Source organism: Engystomops pustulosus, chromosome 4 (genome assembly GCF_040894005.1).
Source record: "Engystomops pustulosus chromosome 4, aEngPut4.maternal, whole genome shotgun sequence".
Taxonomy (NCBI): Eukaryota; Metazoa; Chordata; class Amphibia; order Anura; family Leptodactylidae; genus Engystomops; species Engystomops pustulosus.
In genome coordinates this window covers 206581403-206607527 of record NC_092414.1, presented here as the reverse complement: position 1 = coordinate 206607527, position 26125 = coordinate 206581403, and the positions used below count along the sequence as shown (strand labels likewise).

Sequence of the window (26125 nt, the reverse complement as noted above, 5' to 3'; positions counted from 1 at the left end):
CGATCGGTAAGGCGTAGTTCTATGATCAGCTATTGGCGTCCGGCTTTCTGTACTGGCTAGTAGCAAGGAAGGTGCGGATCTCCATGGGGTTCAGTGTGATGTTTGTGGGGTCCAGGGAGTAAGACTTGTCTTCTCTTGGGTGATCAGAAGCTGCAAAGAAGAAACAGACAGATTGTAATATATGGGAGGGGACGGATTTAAAGGGAGTGAAGAGTTTTGTAACTTTCTTGTTCACCAGCATCTTAAATACACAGGTTACAAGGTGGCAGAGCAAACCATTCAGGGTCTTGTAAGTAATCTGATAGGAACTGTACAGAATATTGTGTCTGCAAGTAGACGCACCCGTGGTCTATGTTTCATATGCGAGTGTGGTGGGAACGCTCACCCCCAGGGGATCTTGGCTGAATTCTTAATGTAAAGCTTCTTATTTGGCCATTAAACCATCAAATGATTCTGGTGTCTTTACTTGTATGTGATACATTACTTATTCTACACAAGACACATCCATAGCTGTTTCAGAATACCACTAATTTTATAATTAGATAATTTTGCTAATTTATTAAACTAGAACAATGAAATATCACATGATGGTAAGTATTCAGACCCTTTGCTGTGACAATCATATATAACTCACATGTTGCCCATTTCATTGTCAACCTCCTGGTGATGGTTCTACTCCTTCATTGAAGTTCAGTTGTGTTTAACTAAACTGATTGGACTTTTTTAGAAAATGCAAACACATGTCTATATAAGAGCTCACAGTGCATGTCACAGCATATAAGAATCATGAGGTCTAAGGAACTGCCCAAGTTGCTCAGAGGAAATTGTGGCAAGACATAGATCTGGTAAAGGTTGCAAAAGAATTTCTGCAGCACTCAAGATTTGTAAGAGCACAGCGACCTCCATAATCGTCAAATAGAAAAAGTTTGGGACGACCACAACTCTTTCTTGACCTGGCCATCCAGCCAAACTAAGCAATCGTGAGAGAGGTAAATAAGAACCCTAAGATCCCTGTGTCTGAGCTCCAGAGATGCAGTAGGGAGATGGGAGTCACCTATCACTGCAGCCTGCAGCACTCGGGGCTTTATGGCAGAGTCTGGAAGCTTCTCCTCAGTACAAGACATATGAAAGCCGCATACAGTGCAAAACGCATGAAGGATCCCAGACTATTTATATAGATTTTTATCTAAGGCTTAAACCGCCCTTATCAGTTGTAAAGGTGACTTTCAAATTAACTCTTTCATGGCTGCCCGGTACCGGGATGAGAGAACAAACCAAGACACAGACACGCTCTTCAGCTGCACTGAAATCACACCGTTTATTTCAAAACCCCAGTCATGTATATAAAAACAGAAAAAGCAGCAGAGGGCGTTGATAAGGTGCTTGGATGCTATAGGCTTAGTTCAAATGCAGTACAACCGCCCCTCTAATACGTTCTACAAAAAGGTTAATAAATTGTGCTCAGATCTCAGGGACCTTGTTGATAGGATAATATAAACAACACGGTTTATCTATCTACAAAATGTACAGAATACGGCTCCAAACGCTTCTTGTTAACCAAAACATGATATAAGCATACAGGCCGAAAGACAGCAAAATGTCAAGGAGAGGCTGCAAGGCAAGCAGTAATTTCCCAAAAAAATAGCTGAATTATGACATTTCACCATATAGCTTCTGAGTGGGCAACATATCCCCGCCCCAGGCCAGACCTAAAATGTCCACTTAGTCTCCAAAATGGCGGCTGTTTTGTTCTCTTGGTCCAGGAAGGCCACTGTAGAGGAATATATCACCAACACTATGAGAAATAAGATTCTCTGGTGTGATGAGATGAAGATTGAACTTTTGGGTGTAATTAATAGCACTACATGGGCTACACATCTTAGATTTGCAGGGTGCCAATGCCTCCTCTAAATCTAGGGCCTTCCTATTGCCCACATCCATGTTGCTTTATATTTAGAATGGACCAGCTGAATAGAAGGTTGGAGGATATAGGATTATGTGATACATTCTGCTCCAATCACTCACCTCCCGCCGCTCTCCAGCGCATACGACTCATCTTATTCTTTGGTAAATTTGCGGAGAGAGTCATTTCTTCCACCTCGGAGAAGGAGAGGGTAGAGAACATTTCCTGCAGGAGAAGAGAGGAGATCGGATCAGAAGCCGGGGTCCAATACTACATCATGTGCAGATTAGCCTCCGCCTGAGGCCTCACCTGGAGGTTGACTGTGGCAGGCTGGGAGTAGTTACTGCTCTCGTGTGCCTGGAAGGGATGCTCCAACCGGATCAGGAGCTTGTGCGGTTCATGCACAGCGAGGGAGAGGAGGTGGATGTTGTTCGAAAGTGGGGTCCGAAGGGCTGAGAACTTTGGAAAAGAGAAGAATTACTAGCTGTATAGTGTTCTAGAGACAGGGGTGAACATGAGAACCCCCATAAGATTCCTTCTTGTAATACTAGTACCTGACATCCCCTATAATAAGTGATCTACCTACCTATCAGAAGCAGTACTGCTCTGACACTTACCTGGCTGATTGGATTTTGCTTTGAGTCATAGGACACCCCATTTCCAGGAGAAAGGATAATTTGGGGGGACATGTATTCTTGTATGGCCAGAGTCCGATGAACATCCGCAGAATCTTTCGGGGTGTCCAGCACCAGTAAGTGTCTCCCCCGTACTATCAGCCCCGTTCCGTACTGCCCGGGCTCCAGCAGCGGCTCTCCCACCCCACGGTAATCGTCATACAGGAGACGCCTGTGGACCTGGCAGGAAAGGATCACACAACGTACAAGGACCTGAATGTAGTTACTTAAGACGTCCTGATGGACGCAGACATCAGGTTAGCTCCATCCTGTAGTCAGACATTTGTACTAGGAATATTAACTCCCACAATGCACTGCTCCTTGTAAGACGAATGGAGACCTTTGATGGCAGAGGACTACAACCCCCAAAAATACCTGAAAAGCAGCTCCACTCACCATGAGCTCCAGTGACCCGTCAGTGATGCTGGATCCTCCCTGTGAGCGGTCTGTAAGTACCGTCAGCTGGATATTCTTGTCCTGCAAGACGTACAGACGCCAGACAAGGTGATATATATGGAGTATGGAATTCTGATGGGGTTTATACTCCCACTGATCTACACATGACTCACCTTTATATATATCCGGCTGTTTACTGGGTAGTAGTTTCCAGCTACAGGTTCAGTCTGCTGCAGCGACCAGGTTTCCCGAAAGTCTCTTCTATATAAAGAGAATTAAAGAAACCAGGAGTAAAAATGATGTCATATAAGGTCTGCAACTCCACCCACACAGACAAGGGGGAGGAGCTGTGAGAGAGACTTATGCCAAGGATGACAGGGAGGAGGGAGGAGCTATATCACTCCTCCCACCACAAGGTAACCCGGTAGGGTGAAGGAGCGATGTAGCCTGGAGAGATATATATGTGGGTAACATTTACCTCCGCTGTAGAATTTGTCTTCCATTTGCATCAGTATAAAACAGGCCATTTGTCTGCAACTTGGAGTCAAAGCGGCTGATGACTTCCTTTCCCAGGTTATCCCTGACAGGAGAAAATCTTATCCATAAATTGATATTCGGATTCACCATAACAACAACCTCCGACCCATCACCATGCACTTACCTCAGAGGAATAGGCCCCACTGTCCACTCCAGCTCCACATACGGCTGGTCCGAGTACAGTCTCACCACCTGGGAGCACCACGAAGAGAAGTTCTGGTACACCTCCTGCACCAGGGAGTTCTGTACAAAGAGGCACATGTCACCGACAGTACCACGCACAGAGGGACAGTACCCCACGCACAGAGGGACAGTACCCCACGCACAGAGGGACAGTACCCCACACACAGAGGGACAGTACCCCACACACAGAGGGACAGTACCCCACGCAGAGGAACCGCTCATAGGAGGGACAGTACCCCCGCACAGATGAGCAGTACCCCACGCAGAGGAACCGCTCATAGAGGGACAGCCCCCCCGCACAGAGGGACAGTACCCCACGCAGAGGAACCGCTCATAGAGGGACAGCCCCCCCGCACAGAGGGACGTGTCACTGACTGCACCCCCGCCCAGAGAGAGGGCTCACCAACACTTACGCCCACACAGGGGGAACATCTTACAGACAGTACCCCACACAGAGAAAGGGCTCACCGACTCCATTACATATCTAGAAATGCTCAGCTCTCTTCCAATGCTGTGCACATAAAATGTAACTGTTGCAATTCAGAATCCTGATAATCTCACCTGCACCAGGTAACTGCGGACACTCTGTGACACGGGAATTGGTGTGGATGTGTTAGGTCTGAAGATATAGGCCCCGGAGGTCTGTGTACTGTCTGCATTACCATCACTGGCGTTATACCTGCAGGAGAATATGCAGTGATGGGAGCTGCTCCTCCAGCACCAATGTCAATGTCCGGCCTTTATACAGGCCAAACCAGACGCTCATCTCCAGACCATTCACTAAACAATGAAGAATATTCCATCCTGGAAAGGATTCTCACCAGTAAAAGTTTTGTGTTAAGGGTAAATAGATCCCCTTCACCAGGTTATAGATGCCGGATATCAGTCCAGTTTCTGGGTGAAATTCTACCCTGTAATACTAGAGGGAAGGGAAGAGTCAGAGGATGACTGACAGAGGGGGCGCTATAATATAACAACACTATAACGCACCTTGTTCTCAATCTTAGACGGACTAATCTTCTTCTTTGTCTTTGTGAAGAATCTCTCCGGGGCGGACACTTTCTGAACAGTGAACTTACTAAAACCTAACGGAGGAATCTGGGCCTGAAAAAGGAGGTCCCTCTGCGCTGTCCCCTTATCTCTGCGGATGTCCTTGGTGAATGCAGATACTGGACTGACCTAGGAGGGGAAGGTAAGAGGTCAGGACCTGGTAACAACCAGCAAGAATAAAACCCATACAATAGACATTTTTCTAAACTAAAAAAAACTATATGTTTTAATGGAATCTGCAATTCACACATCATAACCCCCCACAGCCCTCACCTCACTGGTCACAGCGCGGCCGGAAGGGTCTTGTACGGTGTACGCAACGCCATTGACTGGAAGCCGGACGTTCCATGTAACTGCACGTCCCAGAGGATTGTACAGGAACACATTAAACTGTAACAGACAACATGGAAGAGTCAAAGTACAATGAAGGATCATCATATATACTACAGTATACGTCTCCCTGTATATACAGGACACACTCTGCATCCGAAATACTAACTCAACTTCTTGTCTCACCGCCATCTACTAATCCTGACATCTCCACTTCAGTCTATGGCCTTACCATGAGTTACATCCTGTATTATACCCCAGAGCTGCACTCTCTATTCTGCTGGTGCAGTCACTGTGTACATACATGACATTACTTATCCTGTACTGATCCTGAGTTACATCATGTATTATACTACAGAGCTGCACTCACTATTCTGCTGCTGGTGCAGTCACTGTGTACATACATGACATTACTTATCCTGTACTGATCCTGAGTTACATCCTGTATTATACCCCAGAGCTGCACTCACTATTCTGCTGCTGGTGCAGTCACTGTGTACATACATGACATTACTTATCCTGTACTGATCCTGAGTTACATCCTGTATTATACCCCAGAGCTGCACTCACTATTCTGCTGCTGGTGCAGTCACTGTGTACAAACATGACATTAGTTATCCTGTACTGATCCTGAGTTACATCCTGTATTATACACCAGAGCTGCACTCACTATTCTGCTGCTGGTGCAGTCACTGTGTACATACATAACATTACTTATCCTGTACTGATCCGGAGTTACATCCTGTATTATACCCCAGAGCTGCACTCACTATTCTGCTGCTGGTGCAGTCACTGTGTACATACATGACATTACTTATCCTGTACTGATCCGGAGTTACATCCTGTATTATACCCCAGAGCTGCACTCACTATTCTGCTGCTGGTGCAGTCACTGTGTATATACATGACATTACTTATACTGTACTGATCCTGAGTTACATCCTGTATTATACCCCAGAGCTGCACTCACTATTCTGCTGCTGGTGCAGTCACTGTGTACATACATAACATTACTTATCCTGTACTGATCCGGAGTTACATCCTGTATTATACCCCAGAGCTGCACTCACTATTCTGCTGCTGGTGCAGTCACTGTGTACATACATGACATTACTTATCCTGTACTGATCCTGAGTTACATCCTGTAAATCTTTTATTTTATATATAAAAATGAAAAACATTACAACAATAAACATAAATCAAGCCATAACTTCTGGCAAAACAAAACAATAATAATAATAACAAAACAATAATACAAACTAAAAGAGACTTACAAAAATCTCCTGGCCCAGCCACACACACACCACACAATCAGCATTATAAAACAAAACCTTCACCCAATCCCACCACCTAATTTTTTTTTTTTTTTTTTTATATAATTTTTTATAATAATTTATTTATTTTTTTTTTTTCATAAATAACTAAAGAATACACAGCAAAAAAAGACAAACAGGAAATAAAAACATTAAATATAACTAACTAAATCCCACGCCCATCACCCTCCCACCCAGACACTGGTCTAACGTCCAAAGTTCGCGCTATATAGTCCAGACCAGTGCCCAGGATCATAAAGTCCAAGTCCCGTCCACCCCCCTCCCAACCTAACACCCTAACACCAACACCCCAAAACCAACCACCTATATACACATTAACTATAACTACATAAATACACACTGTACACAAAATACAAACACATTAAACATATCAACATATAACAAACCAACCACATAAAGCCCAGGTTCGGCGCCTGCAAGCCCCTACATCTCTATATGCTCAGATACAAAACAAAAATCTACAGTGCAGCATCAGCCCCAACACCAGGAGAGGAGATGACAGACTAAGGGACACTAAAGGAGAACCCCCTCCAAAGGAGAGAGGCCCTCCCCGTGCCCCGCCTCTCATACTCCAGAGAGCGCACCTTCACCAGGTCACCCAGAATGTTCCTAACCACCTCATCCACCGGGAGGATTTTACGCTGCGTCGATACTAAACACCGTGCGTTCCACGTGTGGTACCTGACCACTAGACTGACTAGGAATAACGTGCAGCGGTCCCGGCCACCCAGGCCTCTGAATGCTCCATAGGCCCACTCCGCATAGGAGAGACCGGCCAACCCGGGCCAATGGATGGAAGCGCCCACCCGGTTGTACACCTCTGTGTTAAAGGGGCACTGAAGCAGGAAGTGGTCCATGCTCTCCAGCAGACCACCGCACTCCTCCCGGGGACAACCCCTTTCCTCAGAGCTCCTACACTTCAGATTGTCCCTCACACACAGCTTTCCATGGAAGCAGCGCCAAGTCACGTCCCAAAACTTCAAGGGGATCCTGATGGAATTCAATAAACTCAAACCCACCCCAAGATCCCGACTTGGGCAATCCCTGAGGGCCAGAGGCTTCTGGAAATGGGTCAACAGAACCCTCTTGTCAAGGAGTTTCCTCGACATGGTCCTGATCTCCCACATTCCCAGACCCCACCGGCGAATCACCTTCAGAACCGGGGTAGCGTAAGCCGGAAGATGCCCATGCGGTGTGCGAAGATCCTTCACTTGTCCTCCTGTCTCCCATTCCTGGAAGAAAGGCCGAAACCATCCCCTGCAGGAGTATACCCACGGAGAAGCCCTCTCTTTCCAGAGGTTTGCTACATTGATCTTAAGAAAGGTATTCACTAGGAACACCACAGGGTTGACCATACACAACCCTCCTTGTCTCCTCGTGCGGTAAGTAACCTCCCTCTTGATTAGGTTCAGCCTATTCCCCCATAACAGCTGGAAGAACAGACTGTACACCCGAGTCCAGAGGGGTTCTGGCAACATGCACACACTGCCCAGATATATCAGCAATGGGAGCAGGTAAGTTTTAATCAAGTTCACCCTTTCCCTGAGGGTCAAAGACCAACCCTTCCACTGGTCCACCCTCTGAGCGGCAATCTTAAGCCTGCCATCCCAGTTTTGCATGGGGTAATCCCCCTGGCCAAATTCGATGCCGAGAACTTTGGCAGAGTCTTGGGGCCCTGGAAGAGTGTCCGGGAGATCAAAGCCTGGATCCCCCTCTCCCAGCCAGAGACTCTCACACTTATCCCGGTTGATCTTGGACCCAGAAGCCTCTGAGTAGCGGTCAACCTCTGACATCACCCATTGCGCCTCCCCTCTCGAGGACACAAAAACGGTGACATCATCGGCATAAGCTACCACCCTTAGAGTGGCTTCCGGTGCCGCCTGGTCCATCCCGACTCCCACCAACGGCCCACGATCAACCCTCCTAAGGAATGGGTCAATCGCGAACACGTATAAAAGTGGGCTCAGAGGACAACCCTGGCGAACACCAGACCCGACCTCAAAAGAGCGGCCAATCCAACCATTCACAAGCGGGAAACTCTCTGCCCCTGCATACAAAACCTTTAGCCAATTGACAAACTCCCCCGGCAGGCCATACCTCAGAAGGACAGACCAGAGGTACTCGTGGTCAACCCGATCAAACGCTTTTGCCTGATCCAAGGACAGCAAGTACCCCTTCCAGTTACCAGCCCTGCCCTGCTCCACTGCCTCCCGAACACAAAGCACAGCACTAAATGTACTGCGGCCTGGAACAGAGCAGTGCTGGGTCCCCGAAAGGAGCCGGGGCGCAAACTGCACCAGCCGATTAAACAGCACCTTTGCCAAAACCTTTCTGTCCGTATTGAGAAGCGCTATGGGACGCCAGTTCTCAATACGAGATCGGTCCTTACCCTTTGACAGAATGATCAGGGCAGACCTCCTCATTGACTTCGGCAGAGCGCCCGAGGAAAGACACTCATTGAATACCTCAGTCAAGAGGGGAACCAAGGCGTCCTTAAAGGTCTTAAAAAACTCAGATGTTAAGCCATCTGGACCTGGCGATTTCTTGAGGGCGAGCCCTTCAATCGCCCGGCTGACTTCCTCTTCACTGATCATCTCTGTCAAAACATCAAGAGAGGGGTCTACTCCTGGCTCAGGGACAGTTTCAGCCAGGAAAGCCGACATCACATCCCGATCTAGATCCTTCCTGCCCAAGAGGTGCGAGTAGAAGGATCTGATGACCTCCAGAATCCCTGATCTGGACCTTTTCAGGGATCCCGTACTGTCAACCAGTCCTGTGACAACTTTACTACTCACTGACATCTTGCAGTTCCTGTAAGGGTCGGGCGAGCGGTACTTCCCGTAATCCCTCTCAAAAACCAAAGATGCGTGTCTATCGTACTGACACCTCTTCAGCAAGGATTTCACTCTGGAGATGTCCTCACGACTACCTCCAGTCGAGACGAGATGCTCGAGTTTCCTCCTCAGGCCCTGATACAGGCGGTACCTGTCCAGGCTCCTGAGGCTCGAGAGCTGGCGGAAGAATCTCGCCACCCTTTTCTTGAGCATCTCCCACCACTCTGACTTACTGCTACAAAGGCCCAGCAATGGTACCTGGCTCTGAAGAAAGTCCTCAAAGGATTGTCTTATCTCTGCTTCTTCCAGGAGAGACGAATTGAGTTTCCAGTAGCCTCTTCCCATCCGGGGGGTCTCTGTAACATTCAGAGAAAACAAAATTAGACAGTGGTCGGAGAACTCCACCTCAACAACGGACACTGCTGAAGAAATGGCTTCCTCCTTTAAATAAAACCTGTCTATTCTAGACCTACAGCTACCCCTATAGTAGGTGAACCCCGCGTGGCCTGGGGTGTGCCGGATGTGGACATCCACCAGGCGAGCCTCACTAGCTATGCTATTAAGAGCAACGCTATCATAAGTCAGCTTGTCTCTGGAACCTCCCCTATCCTGGGACCTCGTGACAGCATTGAAGTCCCCTCCAAAGACCACCTGCCGACTTGTAAAAAGGTAGGGCTTGATCCTCATAAAGAGACACTTCCTGTCCCACTTGGACTGGGGACCATAGATGTTAATTAGGCGCAGTTCTTGTCCCTTCATGAGGACATCCAGGATCAGGCACCTCCCCATTTCTAACTCAATAACTCGTCGGCATTCTACCGGCGCGGTAAAAAGGACCGCCACCCCGCTATACGGCTCGGCCGCAAGAGACCAATAGGAAGGCCCATGTCTCCATTCCCTCTTAGCTTTAAACACGGCCGCCAAATCTGGCAGCCTGGTCTCCTGCAAAAATAAAATGTCGGCTTCAACACGGCCGAGAAAATCAAAGGCCGCAAATCTAGCCGTATCAGACTTAATGCTAGCGACATTAATGGACGCCAGCGTCAACGGAGTGGGTGCCGCCATCATGAGTGATTGAGTTAGACGGCTTTTTTCTTACTATTTCCCTTCCCCCTACTGTCCTCTGAAGATGATGCCTTTTCCCTTTTCCCTTCAGAATTGGGGCAACTTCTCTTTAATGAAATCGAGGTGTCCATGTTATTACTGGCCCCCAAGGACCCACCCGGACCACCCTCTCCTTCGTCCTTGTCTCCTGACTCTGAGTCAGTCTCCCACTCTGAGGACCCAGCATCCCCAGAGGATAGAGACTCGGCGCCCCCTGCAGGCTGCTCCGCCGCCACCTCCAGAACCCCACCCTCAGCCTCTCCTTCCGAGGAGGCGATCTTATCGAGGGTGAGGAACCGGTTGGAAAGCTCAACCAGAGGGGAGGAAGTTTTCCCTTCCTTAGGTACCTTAGATCGGCCGCGTTTTTTCTTTTTCTGCTTGCGCTTATTTTCTAGCCAAATCCTGTTATCCTCATCCATACTCTCATAATGGGAGGACGTGGAGGACATGGCACCTTTCTCGCGCTCCATCCTCCTGACCTCCTCATCCAACTCATCATCCCTCAGGGCCTCAGTAGCAAGACCAGCCTCTGAGGAAGGACCAAGGGTCACCCCAGCAACCTGAGGCTTCCCCAGTTCTCTCCCTTTTTGTCTGGCTTCAAGCCGCCTCAACTGAGAAGGTGACTTATTCTTGCTTTTCTTCACAGGCCCCTCAGCTCCTCCACCTCTGCTGGTACCTTCCCCAGCAGAAGCAACCTCATGGCTCTCCTCCACTGGGGTCACAACCGCATTGGCAAAGGAGCGAGGACAACGGCTGAAAGGGTGACCGAGCTCATCACACAGGTTACACCTAATGTCCTTACAGGATGCAGCGAGATGACCTAGCCCACCACACAAAGCGCACTTCTGCACTTGGCAGCTGGCGCTAAAGTGTGTGGGGTCACCGCACCTGTGACAGACCTTCGGCTGCCCCTGGTAGAAAATCAGGATTCTGTCTCGCCCAAGAAAGGCTGAAGAAGGAATGTGGGCGACTGTGCCGCCTGAACACTTCAACTTCATCATGAAGGTCCAGGCCCCAGACCAAATGCCAAATTCATTGCGGTTTTTCTGAGGTACCTGTACAACCTCACCATAACGACTTAGCCAAGTCATGATGTCCATGCAAGAAAGTGACTCGTTACGGGTCAAAACGGTCACCTTCTTGACTGTGTTTTGGCGAGACACTGCTTGCACAGCAAAGTCTCGCCAGCCAGGCTCGTTCTTTGCCAGCTCATAATTCGACCAGAAGAGCTCTAAGCCCTCCGGCCGAACAAAGCTGACATCGAACTCCAGAGTACCATAAGGATGTATCAGGGCAAAGATGTCACTAGCCCTGAAGTTCATCTTCAGGAGGAGCTCCACCACCCTTGACCTGGGTGGGCATGCGTCACTGCCCCTCCAGCGAAGACGAACCACATTCCTACGGGCAGCACAGGGCCCAGTTGTGGGTAAAGACCATACAGTCTCTCCCCCCCTTTTCTCTTGGAAGGCTGCCAGGCCATGCCTGTCTGTCCAGAAGGACAGATCAACATCTCTCCCCTCTACATTGATTGACTTTTCCCCTCTCCTGAGAGCCTCCAGAAGACGCCTTTGCAAAACGCTATTCCCAGAGTCAGGAGACAAGGAGTTAACCCCACTTGCCCCAGCGGTGACACTCGCATAGCTCCTTATGGGAGCGGCCACCACTGGGGGTGCAGATGGACCAGCACTCACACCAGGATCCCCCTCAGCACCATTCACCACCCCCACATTCACCACACTATGTGCATTACTGCCTCGCTTCCCTGCATCACTCACACCAGCTGGGCCAGGAGGACCTGGGGTTGCCTCGGCGTCACTGGGCACTGGGGGTAGAACCACCTCCATAGCTGATACAGCCTGAGAAGAGGCAGCTCCAACCCCGATCTTACTTGTGCCCTCTGCCTCATTGGCATTAACCCCTTGTTGACCAGCTATTTTAATGTTTGTGCACCGCTGCTCACTAGATGCATGAGGTCTCTTATCTTTATGAAGTCCGGAAAGTCTCTTGTTACCATCTCCTGGGTCTGATGATCCAATGCAAAATAATATTTTTCCTGTGCCCTTTCCTGCAGGCTGCACAGGACGCTTGGGAGGCGCTGCACCACAAGCCCCAGCAGCCCCATCACACTGCCGCTGCTTACCGGAGCAAGCAACAGCCACAGCGCTAGGTGCCACAAGAGCCACCGCCACTGCCCCTGGCACAGGGCCACCCCCCCCCTCCCACTGGGGGGCAGCGCACAGTACCAGGACCTGCTGGATCGCCCTCACTGTCCGGCCTTTCGGTCGATGCCTTCCCTGCTCCATCCTTGCTACTACAAACAAGGCTGGTGCTCTGCGCCATGATGGAACGTGGCTTTGCAATCTCCCCGCACCCTGGCACCGAGTCCACTGCAGGATTCGTGCTGGGCTGGGCAACGGGGCCTACACGACAGGCTGACACTGCTGCCCGCCCGGAGGGAACAGGGAGGGGACGAAACACCAGATTCACCTCCTGAGACGCCTTGATCTTCCTGGCTCTCTTCTTTCTCTTTAGGTCGTCATCTGGCATATCATCGCCGAAGGAGAAGTTCTGGAGGTGAACTGGGGACTCGAGCTGTCGGATCTGAGCCATTAGCGCCCCCCCCCCTGACCGCTGTCATCACTTTCCTCCTCCAGGTTGGCAGAGCCGCAGCCTGATGGTAATGGCGCTTGCTCTGCAGGCAGCCTGTCGTGCGAGGCCTGCTGGTGTTGGTGCAGGCCACCAGACGGACACGGCAGGTCTTCCTCATCCTCCTCATCATCGCCATCGCCTTCATCCGCCTGGATCTGAAGCCCCTTCAGCTTTCTCAGCTTCTCCTGGCGCATCTCCTCAAATCTGGCGTCGTTCTCCAACTTTTCCCTGAACGGACCGCTGTGCTCCCGGATCAACCGTCGTTTTTCCTGCAGAGCGGTGACCTCGGCTTTAAGTCTGTCAATGGTGTTAAGAAGATCAGACTTTTTCTTCTGTGTAGCCACCCCCGCTAGGGCCAAGGTCTCCCTTATCTCCTCCTGGAGCCTATTCAGCGCCTTGCCAGCTTCCTCGTACTCACGGAGGTGCTCAGCAATCCGGGAGCCATAGATGGTAGCAGACTCCCGGGCCTTTAGATGTCCCCATGCTTTTTGCACACCTCCGTGAGCACCCAGCTTTCCAGCTGAACCACCCAACTTTCCCGCACAGTCACTCAGCTTTCCAGGAGGAGCACTCAGGCTGATGTTACTTGCCTTGATCTTCTGTGTTCCGGAGACCTTGCGGCTTCCCTGGGTCTTGGGGGTGGCAGCCGAGGTCACATCGCTGCGTCCTTGGGTCCGGGCAGATCTTCTCACCCCCTCCATGTTGGCCGGTATCTGGCTTTTCCTGCCCCCCGCCGGCCTGGTCCGAGAGGCAGAAGCCTGGGATTTGCCTGGTTCACTCATCCCAGAAAACCCACTCTCTCCCTGGGGAGGAGAGAGCAGGCCTGGGTGGATTGGTCTTCCTCCAGGTGGTGCAGGAGCTCAGTCACAGACAACCACACCCGTCAGCAGTTCACAGGGGAATGAGCCAGCACTCACTATTCTGCTGCTGGTGCAGTCACTGTGTACATACATGACATTACTTATCCTGTACTGATCCTGAGTTACATCCTGTATTATACTCCAGAGCTGCACTCACTATTCTGCTGCTGGTGCAGTCACTGTGTACACACATGACATTACTTATCCTGTACTGATCCTGAGTTACATCCTGTATTATACCCCAGAGCTGCACTCACTATTCTGCTGCTGGTGCAGTCACTGTGTACATACATGACATTACTTATCCTGTACTGATCCTGAGTTACATCCTGTATTATACTGCAGAGCTGCACTCACTATTCTGCGAGTTTTTTAATTAATTTGGCTGATATAATAATATACTCGAGTATATACTTGAGTATAAGCCGACCTGAGTATAAGCCGAGATCCCTTATGTCAACACAAAAAACTGGGAAAACCTATTGACTCGATTAGAAGCCGAGGGTGGGAAATGCATTGGTTACAGCCTCCCAGTATATAGTCTGCAAGCCCCTGTAGCATACAGCCTGCCCAGCCCCTGTAGCATACAGCCTGCCCAGCCCCTGTAGCATACAGCCTGCCCAGCCCTTGTAGCATACAGCCTGCCCAGCCCTTGTAGCATACAGCCTGCCCAGCCCCTGTAGCATACAGCCTGCCCAGCCCCTGTAGCAGGAAAAAAAAATAACACTGTACTCATCTTTACAATGTCCCCTGTAGGTCCTCGACTGTCTCAGACAGAAGAGGACCTACGGGTGACGTCAGAAAGGTAAGTTTTGTCTTTATGTTTTAGTTGACTCGAGTATAAGCCGAGTTAGGGTTTTTGAGCACAAATTTTGTGCTGAAAAACTAGGCTTATACTTGAGTATATAAGGCTGATATAATAAAGACCTACCATATATACTCGAGTATAAGCCGACCCGAGTATAAGCCGAGATCCCTTATTTCAACACAAAAAACTGGGAAAACCTATGTTTAGAGCAGTAAACATGATAGACTCACGCTTTTAGCTTCCTCTGAGGTTCGGCAGACACTGATGTTCAGCAGGTTACAAAAAGTGAAACTTTCCTTGGTCCCCGTGAGACTGGAGAGGGCGTTACTGATCACAACCTGCGAGTTACAGATAAGAGATGATGAGAGGACAAAGATATTGTACAAAAATAACTCTACCTCGGTGCATGTTATAATATGAAATCCCTTAGAGATGGAGCATTAGGTTATATTTACAGCTGCTGAAATATCCCTTTAAATATGAAAAAATGAAGGAAATCATATATCAACTTTTGACATCTCAGGTGAAACAATTCATATACAGCCTGAGAGCAGGGCGAGGTTACCTGGCACGTCTCCCAGCCCTTATGCAGCCGCAACGTGTAGTCATCATTCACATGCTGCTTCGCTGTTCCAGTGATTGCGTCATGGTGCTGAGCAACCCCCATAGCACGTCCTGAAATACAAGTCATAGGTAATAAGATGTTACAGGGGTAATAAGAGGATCAGGAGCCGGGTTACTGTAATAAGATGTTACAGGGGTAATAAGAGGATCAGGAGCCGGGTTACTGTAATAAGATGTTACAGGGGTAATAAGAGGATCAGGAGCCGGGTTACTGTAATAAGATGTTACAGGGGTAATAAGAGGATCAGGAGCCGGGTTACTGTAATAAGATGTTACAGGGGTAATAAGAGGATCAGGAGCCGGGTTACTGTAATAAGATGTTACAGGGGTAATAAGAGGATCAGGAGCCGGGTTACTGTAATAAGATGTTACAGGGGTAATAAGAGGATCAGGAGCCGGGTGACTCACTTAATAATAAGCTGTTGCCGGTCCCATATGGTCCATGTGATGCTGCTGGTCCGGTTATGGCCTCGAGCTGGTTGCAGACCTGGTTATGGTGGACATGACATTATGGCTGTTGCTCGGGTCACTCTCCCCTATACCACGTGACATATAAGCTGCACATCACCTGCAGGAAGTTGTTACTGAGCCGCTCGTAGCGTTTGAAGCCGGCGCGGCTGGTGAAGTATCCCGTCCAGAACATGTGAGGTCCGTCCGCGTAAGGGAAGAAATCGTCCACCTTCACCGGCCTGAGACGAGGGGACAGGACAGGAATGACACATGGGGAGGCAGAGGTTACAGGAAAAGTTGTTAAAGCCATTAAAACAAATCTCATATAGGGAAGAAACTGCAAATAATATATATATATATATAGTAAAAAAGAGTATATAGCAGCACTCAAAAAAGAAAAATATTACTCAGGTGCACGCTCCCAGAACCGGGATCACAGTTCATCCAACGTATAGAATAAGAAAAATGGCAGCACTCCGAGTTCGGCCAAGAAAAATACACAGACATTTTTATCCTGAGCCACTAAGGGATGTTTCCCCTGCCTGAACTGTGTCAATTGTAAAATGATAGTAAAAGGCAAGACGTTTACCGACATACACACAGGTAAAGAATACTCTATCAGGCATTACTTAACATGTAGCTCATCATATGTGATTTACTTACTGGAATGCCCTTGTGGACTTTGGTACATTGGGGAAACCAGCACGGAATTAAAACTGAGATTAAACAATCACAGACAATCGATAAGAGATAGGAGATTGGACTTACCGGTCTCTAAACACTGTGTGGAGGCCAAACATAGAGAATTTCAATTGAAGGTACGCATAATAGACCACGTCCCACCACATAGACTAGGTGGGGACAGATCCCTGAGACTACATAGAAAAGAAATGGAATGGATCCATAGGTTAAATACCTTAAGACCTAGAGGGCTCAACATAGAATTCAGACCCCTCGATGTAACCTAGGACTGGGTGACTCCAGAGGTTGCCATGACACGACTCCTGTTATCCTATTCAGAAGTACATTGGTGTTATTATATTATTATTTATGTATTTTTTATAATGTGATTCAAGCCGATTAATTTTATTTTTTCTTTCCTTTTCCTATAGATGCTTATCTCACTCCACATTGAGCACCACACTGTAACTTCACGTTGAAGACGCGTCACTTTCTCACCAGACTATGATTATGTTCTAATACTAGGTCCTGATGGGGGCTTTAGAGGTTGATAATGCTATTTCTAAGGGGCATTTTGTATATCACTAGCGTAATTATTTCGAGGTGCAAAAATTGGCTCCGCTAAAGGAATGTTGGAGGAGTACCACCTAATCCCCAAGATGCACCCTTTGGATTAATGTCCGATTAGGGTTGCAGAGTGTGGATTTGTGTCCATTCAGAAAACCATAATAGGTGATCTGTGGACTCGGGTATTCCTCGTGACACCTTTGGAACCATGCACCGGTAGGCATCTGCAGTTCACTATAGATGCACCAGGGATATATTCCCACGTACTTACCTACATTATGTTCCCTTATCCAATATGGCGACAGCGACATAGTAGTTACTAGTGCACATGCGCGCTGTTCGTCGACCTCTCTCGTCCCACCACGTTCATAGCGATCACGTGACCACTCACGTGTCCGTCATGTGACTGTCATGCGCAGTCGACTATTAGGAACGCCGATGGACCCGCGAGTATGTTCTTTTGGTGAGCGATCATTAGCGATTACACTATGAATACACTACACTGCGATCACATTCTATGATTGTATTTTGATGCTCAAAATGAATTGGTATCCTTAACACTGTATATAGATTGCATTATGCACCTGTTGTCATTAAGATAAATGATGTCACTTCCTCAAATGCTTTGTATAAATTGTACCACTGTTGTATACACCTTTGCTTGAAAAAGGCTCCAGGCTTTGGGAGCTGAAACGTTGCATGGCACATGCTGGAATAAAATAGTACGTTTCTGACCACATTGAATCTCGGAGTGCTGCCATTTTTCTTATTCTATATATATATATTATACAGGATAGTACACATATTATACAGCAGGACTCACCAGGTCAGGTTGGCGCGGTTTAATGCAGCCAGGTAGCAGCTCGGAGTAGAGTAAATCACATTCACTTTGCTGCCGTTCACTTGCTAAAAAAGAAAGCAAAAAATTATTCAGTGGAGATCCAGATGACCCTACACGAGACACCGGGGCGCCCCCTCGCTCCTCACCTGAGCATTCACCACATCAATAAGTTTATCCATGTTGGTAAACCAAGGAATAGCGTTCTCATACATGAAATCCGAGCCCATAGTCATCACAATGTGATTGGAGAGGTAGGTACCAGCCTAGAGGGGATAACAAATTACATCTATTCCTCACACACTACTCAGCACAGCTACCACTACTACCATTACTACTACCACAGCTGCTACTACTACTACTACTACTACTACTACTACACAGCACAGGTACTACTACTACTACTACTACTCAGCACAGCTACCACTACTACCACTACTACTACCACTACCACTACTATACATGTCATTTGCATGAAGGTTACGATGAATGATTTATTACTTGTGTTTTTGCAGCCTTCAGAAAGTTGGTTACGATGGCGTCCACATTATTGTCCTCCATCTGTGGATCATCCATTATTGGGGCATCTGTACACAACTGATCCCAGCAGAATTGATCCGGAGGGTTGTATCCATTGGGCAAAACACCTGATAAAAATGAGGATATCAGTAAACCTTGTGTTGCAGTTTCATTGATTTGCAACATTGTATACAGCGCGCTCCTCCATGTGGCGGTATAAATAAGACGGGACCTGCTGATATATATATATATATAGCAATGTATCACAGGGAAGGATCCACAATTACAAATCAGGAAATATAGAAAATAAATGTACAAGACTGACCTGTGAAGAGGTCAGCAGAGGGCGCAGCCAGGTCATCACTGCCCCTCCAGATCATCTCCATTTGCTTGGTTTTCTCTCGATTTGTTTTGTCCTGATAATCCAAACGTCCGAAGAAAAGTCCATCAAACCCCATCTACCAGATAATTAGAGAAGGTTATCAGACCAAATACATCCAGGGCAATATTATAGTAGTTATATTCTTGTACATAGGAGGCAGTATTATAGTAGTTATATTCTTGTACATAGGGGGCAGTATTATAGTAGTTATATTCTTGTACATAGGGGGCAGTATTATAGTAGTTATATTCTTGTACATAGAGGCAGTATTATAGTAGTTATATTCTTGTACATAGGGGGCAGTATTATAGTAGTTATATTCTTGTACATAGGAGGCAGTATTATAGTAGTTATATTCTTGTACATAGGGAGCAGTATTATAGTGGTTATATTCTTGTACATAGGGGGCAGTATTATAGTAGTTATATTCTTGTACATAGGGGGCAGTATTATAGTAGTTATATTCCTGTACATAGGGAGCAGTATTATAGTAGTTATATTCTTGTACATAGGGGGCAGTATTATAGTAGTTATATTCTTGTACATAGGGAGCAGTATTATAGTGGTTATATTCTTGTACATAGGGGGCAGTATTATAGTAGTTATATTCTTGTACATAGGGGGCAGTATTATAGTAGTTATATTCCTGTACATAGGGGGCAGTATTATAGTAGTTATATTTTTGTACATAGGGGGGCAGTATTATAGTAGTTATATTCCTGTACATAGGGGGCAGTATTATAGTAGTTATATTCCTGTACATAGGGGGCAGTATTATAGTAGTTATATTCTTGTACATAGGGGGAAGTATTATAGTAGTTATATTCTTGTACATAGGGTGCAGTATTATAGTAGTTATATTCTTGTACATAGGGGCAGTATTATAGTAGTTATATTCTTGTACATAGGTGACAGTATTATAGTAGTTATATCCCTGTACATAGGGGGCAATATTATAGTAGTTATATCCCTGTACATAGGGGGCAATATTATAGTAGTTATATTCTTGTACATAGGGGGCAGTATTATAGTAGTTATATTCCTGTACATAGGGGGCAGTATTATAGTAGTTATATTCTTGTACATAGAGGGCAGTATTATAGTAGTTCTATTCTTGTACATAGGGGGCAGTATTATAGTAGTTATATTCTAGTACATAGGGGGCAGTATTATAGTAGTTATATTCTAGTACATAGGGGGCAGTATTATAGTAGTTATATTCTTGTACATAGGGGGCAGTATTATAGTAGTTATATTCTAGTACATAGGGGGCAGTATTATAGTAGTTATATTCTTGTACATAGGGGGCAGTATTATAGTAGTTATACTCTTGTACATAGGGGGCAGTATTATAGTAGTTATATTCTTGTACATAGGGGGCAGTATTATAGTAGTTATATTCTAGTACATAGGGGGCAGTATTATAGTAGTTATATTCTTGTACATAGGGGGCAGTATTATAGTAGTTATATTCCTGTACATAGGGGGCAGTATTATAGTAGTTATATTCTTGTACATAGGGGGCAGTATTATAGTAGTTATACTCTTGTACATAGGGGGCAGTATTATAGTAGTTACATCCCGGTACATAGGGGGCAGTATTATAGTAGTTATATTCTTGTACATAGGGGCAGTATTATAGTAGTTATATTATTGTACATAGGGGCAGTATTATAGTCGTCATATTCTTGTACATGGTTTGGGGTCACCGTAACATGAGGAACTGTATAGCGGGGTCACAGCATTAGAAAGGTTGAGAACCACTGGTATAAAGCCTTGTTCATGTACCTGAGCAAAGAGCAGAGCTTGTTCTCTGGAGTGGCCGAAAGGATCAATGTGCCATGCCACCCGGGGTCTACCACATTCACCAAACGTAGACTGCAAGAACTGTAAGCCGTGGGTCATCTGGTCAATAATTGGACTGTAATGTGTGGCGGCTTCATCGTTCATGGTCCAACCGCCATTGATAAATTCCAAGCGACCTGAGATAGAGGGGGGGATGGTTAGTACCATGAATACACGAGGCGACTCACAGCAGCCACTAGCACTCACCCTCCTGTACGAGCCGGATCACATCTCTCCGGACAGACTCCTTCCTCTGCTGCCACCAGAGCCAGAAAAAGGCGCTCTCCACGTAGATAAAGCGTCTCCGGGGATCAGCGAGCAGCTGCTGGACCACAGAATCCAGAATATACTGCACCCCCGCATGCTGGATTTTGTTTTTTGCTGTGAGATATAAAACACAGAACAGATGAGAGTGGTAAGAGACGGGAGAGGGGAATATCAGAGATAACGGCTCTAGGAGAGATAAACGAGAAGCAAGATGGCCGCCTCACAGCTGCTTCAAGGGAAATAACGAAACTATAAGTGAAGATAAGGAGGGTGTGCACTTCCCTTTTACTGAAAATACTCATTACACATTTCCTGCAATTTTACTTATCTGACAATCTTCAGGTCAAGTGATATGTACAAAATAACATTAGTGATGCTCAGAGGTAAGAGGGGGGGGCAGGGGTGCCCAGACACACAGAGGGGGGGGGGGGGGGGGTGAGGGGCAGGGGTGCCCAGACACACAGAGGGGGGGGGAGGGGCAGGGGTGCCCAGACACACAGAGGGGGGGGGGGAGGGGCAGGGGTGCCCAGACACACAGAGGGGGGGGGGCAGGGGTGCCCAGACACACAGAGGGGGGGGGGAGGGGCAGGGGTGCCCAGACACACAGAGGGGGGGGGGAGGGGCAGGGGTGCCCAGACACACAGAGGGGGGGGGGGAGGGGCAGGGGTGCCCAGACACACAGAGGGGGGGGGGGAGGGGCAGGGGTGCCCAGACACACAGAGGGGGGGGGGGGGGGGAGGGGCAGGGGTGCCCAGACACACAGAGGGGTCTAAGGTACAAGTAGTGTCTCACCTCCATAATAATACTGATCCACAGTCTTCAGCCAGCCCACATCATTGTGTGTGTGAGGGATGAGGTGCACATTTAGGAAGCCCTCGGGGGCTGCAGGGCAGGTCTACAGGAATAGGAGAGGTCAATAAGAAAAGACAGGCCTGTAGTGTTATCCACAAGATACACCCCTGCACCCCTCTCCTCTCCTCCCTCGCTCCCTCCTGTCCTCTCCACCCCTCTCCTCTGCACCCCTCTCCTCTCCTCCCTCCCTCCAGTCCTCTCCTGTGCATCCCTCTCCTCTCCTGTGCACCCCTCTCCTCTCCTGTGCACCCCTCTCCTCTCCTGTGCACCCCTCTCCTCTCCTCCCTCCCTCCAGTCCTCTCCTGTGCATCCCTCTCCTCTCCTGTGCACCCCTCTCCTCTCCTCTGCACCCCTCTCCTCCCCTCCCCTCCCTCCAGTCCTGTGCACCCCTCTGCTCCCCTCCCTCCAGTCCTGTGCACCCCTTTCCTCCCCTCCCTCCAGTCCTGTGCACCCCTCTCCTCCCCTCCCTCCAGTCCTGTGCTCCCCCCTCCAGTCCTGTGCTCCCCTCTCCTCCCTACAGTCCTGTGCTCCCCTCCCTCCAGTCCTGTGCTCCCCTCTCCTCCCATCCCTCCAGTCCTGTGCTCCCCTCTCCTCTCCTCCAGTCCTGTGCTCCCCTCTCCTCTCCTCCAGTCCTGTGCTCCACTCTCCTCTCCTCCAGTCCTCTGCACCCCTCTCCTGTGCACCCCTCTCCTCCAGTCCTGTGCACCCCTCTCCTCCCCTCCCTCCAGTCCTGTGCACCCAGCTCCTCCAGTCCTGTGCACCCCTCTCCTCCCCTCCCTCCAGTCCTGTGCACCCCTCTCCTCCCCTCCCTCCAGTCCTGTGCACCTCTCTCCTCTCCTCCTCTCTCCTCTGAACCCCGGTCCTGTGCTCCCCTCTCCTCCCCTCCCTCCAGTCCTGTGCTCCCCTCTCCTCCCCTCCCCTCCCCTCCAGTCCTGTGCTCCTCTCTCCTCCCCTCCAGTCCTGTGCTCCCCTCTCCTCTCCTCCCCTCCAGTCCTGTGCTCCCCTCTCCTCCCCTCCCCTCCAGTCCTGTGCTCCCCTCTCCTCCCCTCCCCTCCAGTCCTGTGCTCCCCTCTCCTCCCCTCCCCTCCAGTCCTGTGCTCCCCTCTCCTCCCTCCAGTCCTGTGCTCCCCTCTCCTCTCCTCCCTCCAGTCCTGTACTCCCCTCTCCTCCCCTCCCCTCCAGTCCTGTGCTCCCCTCTCCTCCCCTCCAGTCCTGTGCTCCCCTCCAGTCCTGTGCTCCCCTCCAGTCCTGTGCTCCCCTCTCCTCCCCTCCAGTCCTGTGCTCCCCTCTCCTCCCCTCCAGTCCTGTGCTCCCCTCTCCTCCCCTCCAGTCCTCTGCACCCCTCTCCTCCCCTCCAGTCCTCTGCACCCCTCTCCTCCCTCCAGTCTTCTGCACCCCTCTCCTCCCTCCAGTCTTCTGCACCCCTCTCCTCCCTCCAGTCTTCTGCACCCCTCTCCTCCCTCCAGTCTTCTGCACCCCTCTCCTCCCTCCAGTCTTCTGCACCCCTCTCCTCCCTCCAGTCTTCTGCACCCCTCTCCTCCCTCCAGTCTTCTGCACCCCTCTCCTCCCTCCAGTCTTCTGCACCCCTCTCCTCCCTCCAGTCTTCTGCACCCCTCTCCTCCCTCCAGTCTTCTGCACCCCTCTCCTCCCTCCAGTCTTCTGCACCCCTCTCCTCCCTCCAGTCTTCTGCACCCCTCTCCTCCCTCCAGTCTTCTGCACCCCTCTCCTCCCTCCAGTCTTCTGCACCCCTCTCCTCCCTCCAGTCTTCTGCACCCCTCTCCTCCCTCCAGTCTTCTGCACCCCTCTCCTCCCTCCAGTCTTCTGCACCCCTCTTCTCCCTCCAGTCTTCTGCACCCCTCTTCTCCCTCCAGTCTTCTGCACCCCTCTCCTCTCCTGTGCACTCCTCCCCTCCCTCCAGTCCTGTGCACCCCTCTCCTCCCCTCCCTCCAATCCTCTGCACCCCTCTCCTGTGCACCCCTCTCCTCCCTCCAGTCCTCTGCACCCCTCTTCTCCCTCCAGTCCTGCGCACCCCTCTCTTCTCCTCCAGTGCTCTGCACCCCTCTCCTCCCCTCCCTCCAGTCCTCTGCACCCCTCTCCTACCTCCAGTGCTGTGCACCCCTCTCCTGTGCACCCCTCTCCTCTCCTCCAGTCCTCTGCACCCCTCTCCTGTGCACCCCTCTCCTCTCCTCCAGTCCTCTGCACCCCTCTCCTGTGCACCCCTCTCCTCCCTCCAGTCCTGTGCACCCCTCTCCTCCCTCCAGTCCTGTGCACCCCTCTCCTCCCCTCCCTCCAGTCCTCTGCACCCCTCTCCTCCCTCCAGTCCTGTGCACCCCTCTCCTCCCCTCCCTCCAGTCCTCTGCACCCCTCTCCTCCCTCCAGTGCTGTGCACCCCTCTCCTCTCCTCCAGTCCTCTGCACCCCTCTCCTGTGCACCCCTCTCCTCTCCTCCAGTCCTCTGCACCCCTCTCCTGTGCACCCCTCTCCTCCCTCCAGTCCTGTGCACCCCTCTCCTGTGCACCCCTCTCCTCCCTCCAGTCCTGTGCACCCCTCTCCTCCCTCCAGTCCTGTGCACCCCTCTCCTGTGCACCCCTCTCCTCCCTCCAGTCCTGTGCACCCCTCTCCTCCCTCCAGTCCTGTGCACCCCTCTCCTGTGCACTCCTCTCCTCTCCTCCAGTCCTCTGCACCCCTCACCTCTCCTCCAGTCCTCTGCACCCCTCTCCTGTGCACCCCTCTCCTCCCTCCAGTCCTGTGCACCCCTCTCCTGTGCACCCCTCTCCTCTCCTCCAGTCCTCTGCACCCCTCTCCTGTGCACCCCTCTCCTCTCCTCCAGTCCTGTGCACCCCTCTCCTCCCTCCCGTGCACTCACGCTGAGGCCGCAGCCTGTCCCCCGGTGCACCGCTGCCAGCAGGAGGAGTACGAGCAGTCCCCGCTCCATCCCGTGTCACTGACCCTGTGTTACCGCTGCGGGGATTTACACATCGTCATGTGAGTTGTTACCGCGGCCACGCCCCGATGCATCCAAGCGTCCAATAGTAGCGCTGTCTATAGACACATGACCTGGAACATGCAGAACACGGCAGTACAGCGCTCCGCCAGCAGGGGGAGGCAGGAGCTACTCTCTATACAACATCTATCAGCCTATACTCCCTTCATATAGTATACACTATACAACCTATATACACTATATCACTATACACACTATATCACTATATACATTATATACTCTATATCACTATATACACTATATCACTATATACACTATATACTCTATATCACTATATACACTATATCACTACATACACTATATACTCTATATACACTATATCACTACATACACTATATACTCTATATACACTATATCACTATATACTCTATATACACTATATACTCTATATCACTATATACTCTATATTATTACATACACTATATACTCTATATACACTATATCACTATATACTCTATATACACTATATCACTATATACACTATATACTCAATATACACTATATACACTATATGCTCTATATACACTATATCACTATTACACTATATACACTATATTACTATATCCACTATATACATTATATCACTATATATACTCCTTGCATATAGTATACACTATACATACAAACTATATCACTATATACACTATATCACTAAATACTATACATACACACTATATCACTATAGATACACTATATAAACTATACATACTCCCTATATACACCCTACATACACACTATCAATATATATACACTATACATACACACTATATACATTAAATCACTATATATACACTATATAAACTATACATACTCCCTATATACACCATGTATACACCCTATATGCACTACATATACACACTATATACATTATATAAACTATACATACTCCCTATAAACACCCTATATACACTATACATACACAGAGAGGTGGGCAGAGACAGTCACTGAAAGACAGTCAAAGACAGAAAAGGCCAGAGACAGAGACAGTCATTGAAAGCGAAAGAGTAGGTCAGAGACGGAGACAGCCAGTGACAGTCACTGAAAGAGACGGTCAAAAACAGAGAAGGTCAGAGACAGTGATGGTCAGTGACAGAGAGAGTCAGAGAGAGATATAGATACATTTAAAATATTTTTTGTCAACCTATTGTATTATGTTATAGCTAAGAGCAGTTATTTCTTACCTCAGGCAGAACCGGGATCTACAGCTAGTATATTATATACACCCTGAATAGACCTTATATACGCTATATATAAAACCCTATATACTATATAGGTAGACCCTATACACACTACACATGCACCCTACATACACACTATATATACACCCCATATATATATATATATATATATATATATATATATATATATATACAGCCTATACTCTCTTTCCATAGGCACAGACCCATAATCCCCTGTATCCATTCTCTGTGTAATA

The 26125-nt window shown here is 48.8% G+C and overlaps 1 protein-coding gene across 1 annotated transcript; it reads right to left on the bottom strand.

Annotated features, from left to right (window-relative positions):
- Positions 1–10: 10 nt before the first annotated feature.
- On the bottom strand, positions 11–24701 carry MAN2B1 (mannosidase alpha class 2B member 1). Its single transcript, XM_072149681.1, has 24 exons — positions 24553–24701; positions 21628–21730; positions 20776–20949; positions 20512–20705; positions 18667–18799; positions 18324–18469; positions 17972–18088; positions 17808–17890; positions 15855–15975; positions 15695–15773; positions 15228–15337; positions 14893–15000; positions 5017–5133; positions 4684–4872; positions 4515–4612; positions 4255–4372; positions 3635–3753; positions 3452–3553; positions 3147–3234; positions 2974–3054; positions 2521–2757; positions 2213–2362; positions 2026–2128; positions 11–150 (listed from the first exon to the last, which is right to left on the bottom strand). Exons 1-24 carry the CDS (start codon positions 24619–24621, stop codon positions 26–28), a joined length of 2964 nt encoding a protein of 987 aa, XP_072005782.1. The 5' UTR covers positions 24622–24701; the 3' UTR covers positions 11–25.
- Positions 24702–26125: the final 1424 nt, after the last annotated feature.

Excerpts from the sequence above, each read along its gene's own strand:
- MAN2B1 (XM_072149681.1), bottom strand. The coding sequence starts at position 24,621 with ATGGAGCGGGGACTGCTCGTACTCCTCCTGCTGGCAGCGGTGCACCGG. Across the intron at positions 20,950-21,627 it reads GGATCAGTATTATTATGGAG|CAAAAAACAAAATCCAGCAT; the intron begins GTGAGACACTAC and ends TATATCTCACAG. Across the intron at positions 151-2,025 it reads GCGCTGGAGAGCGGCGGGAG|CTTCTGATCACCCAAGAGAA; the intron begins GTGAGTGATTGG and ends TCTTCTTTGCAG.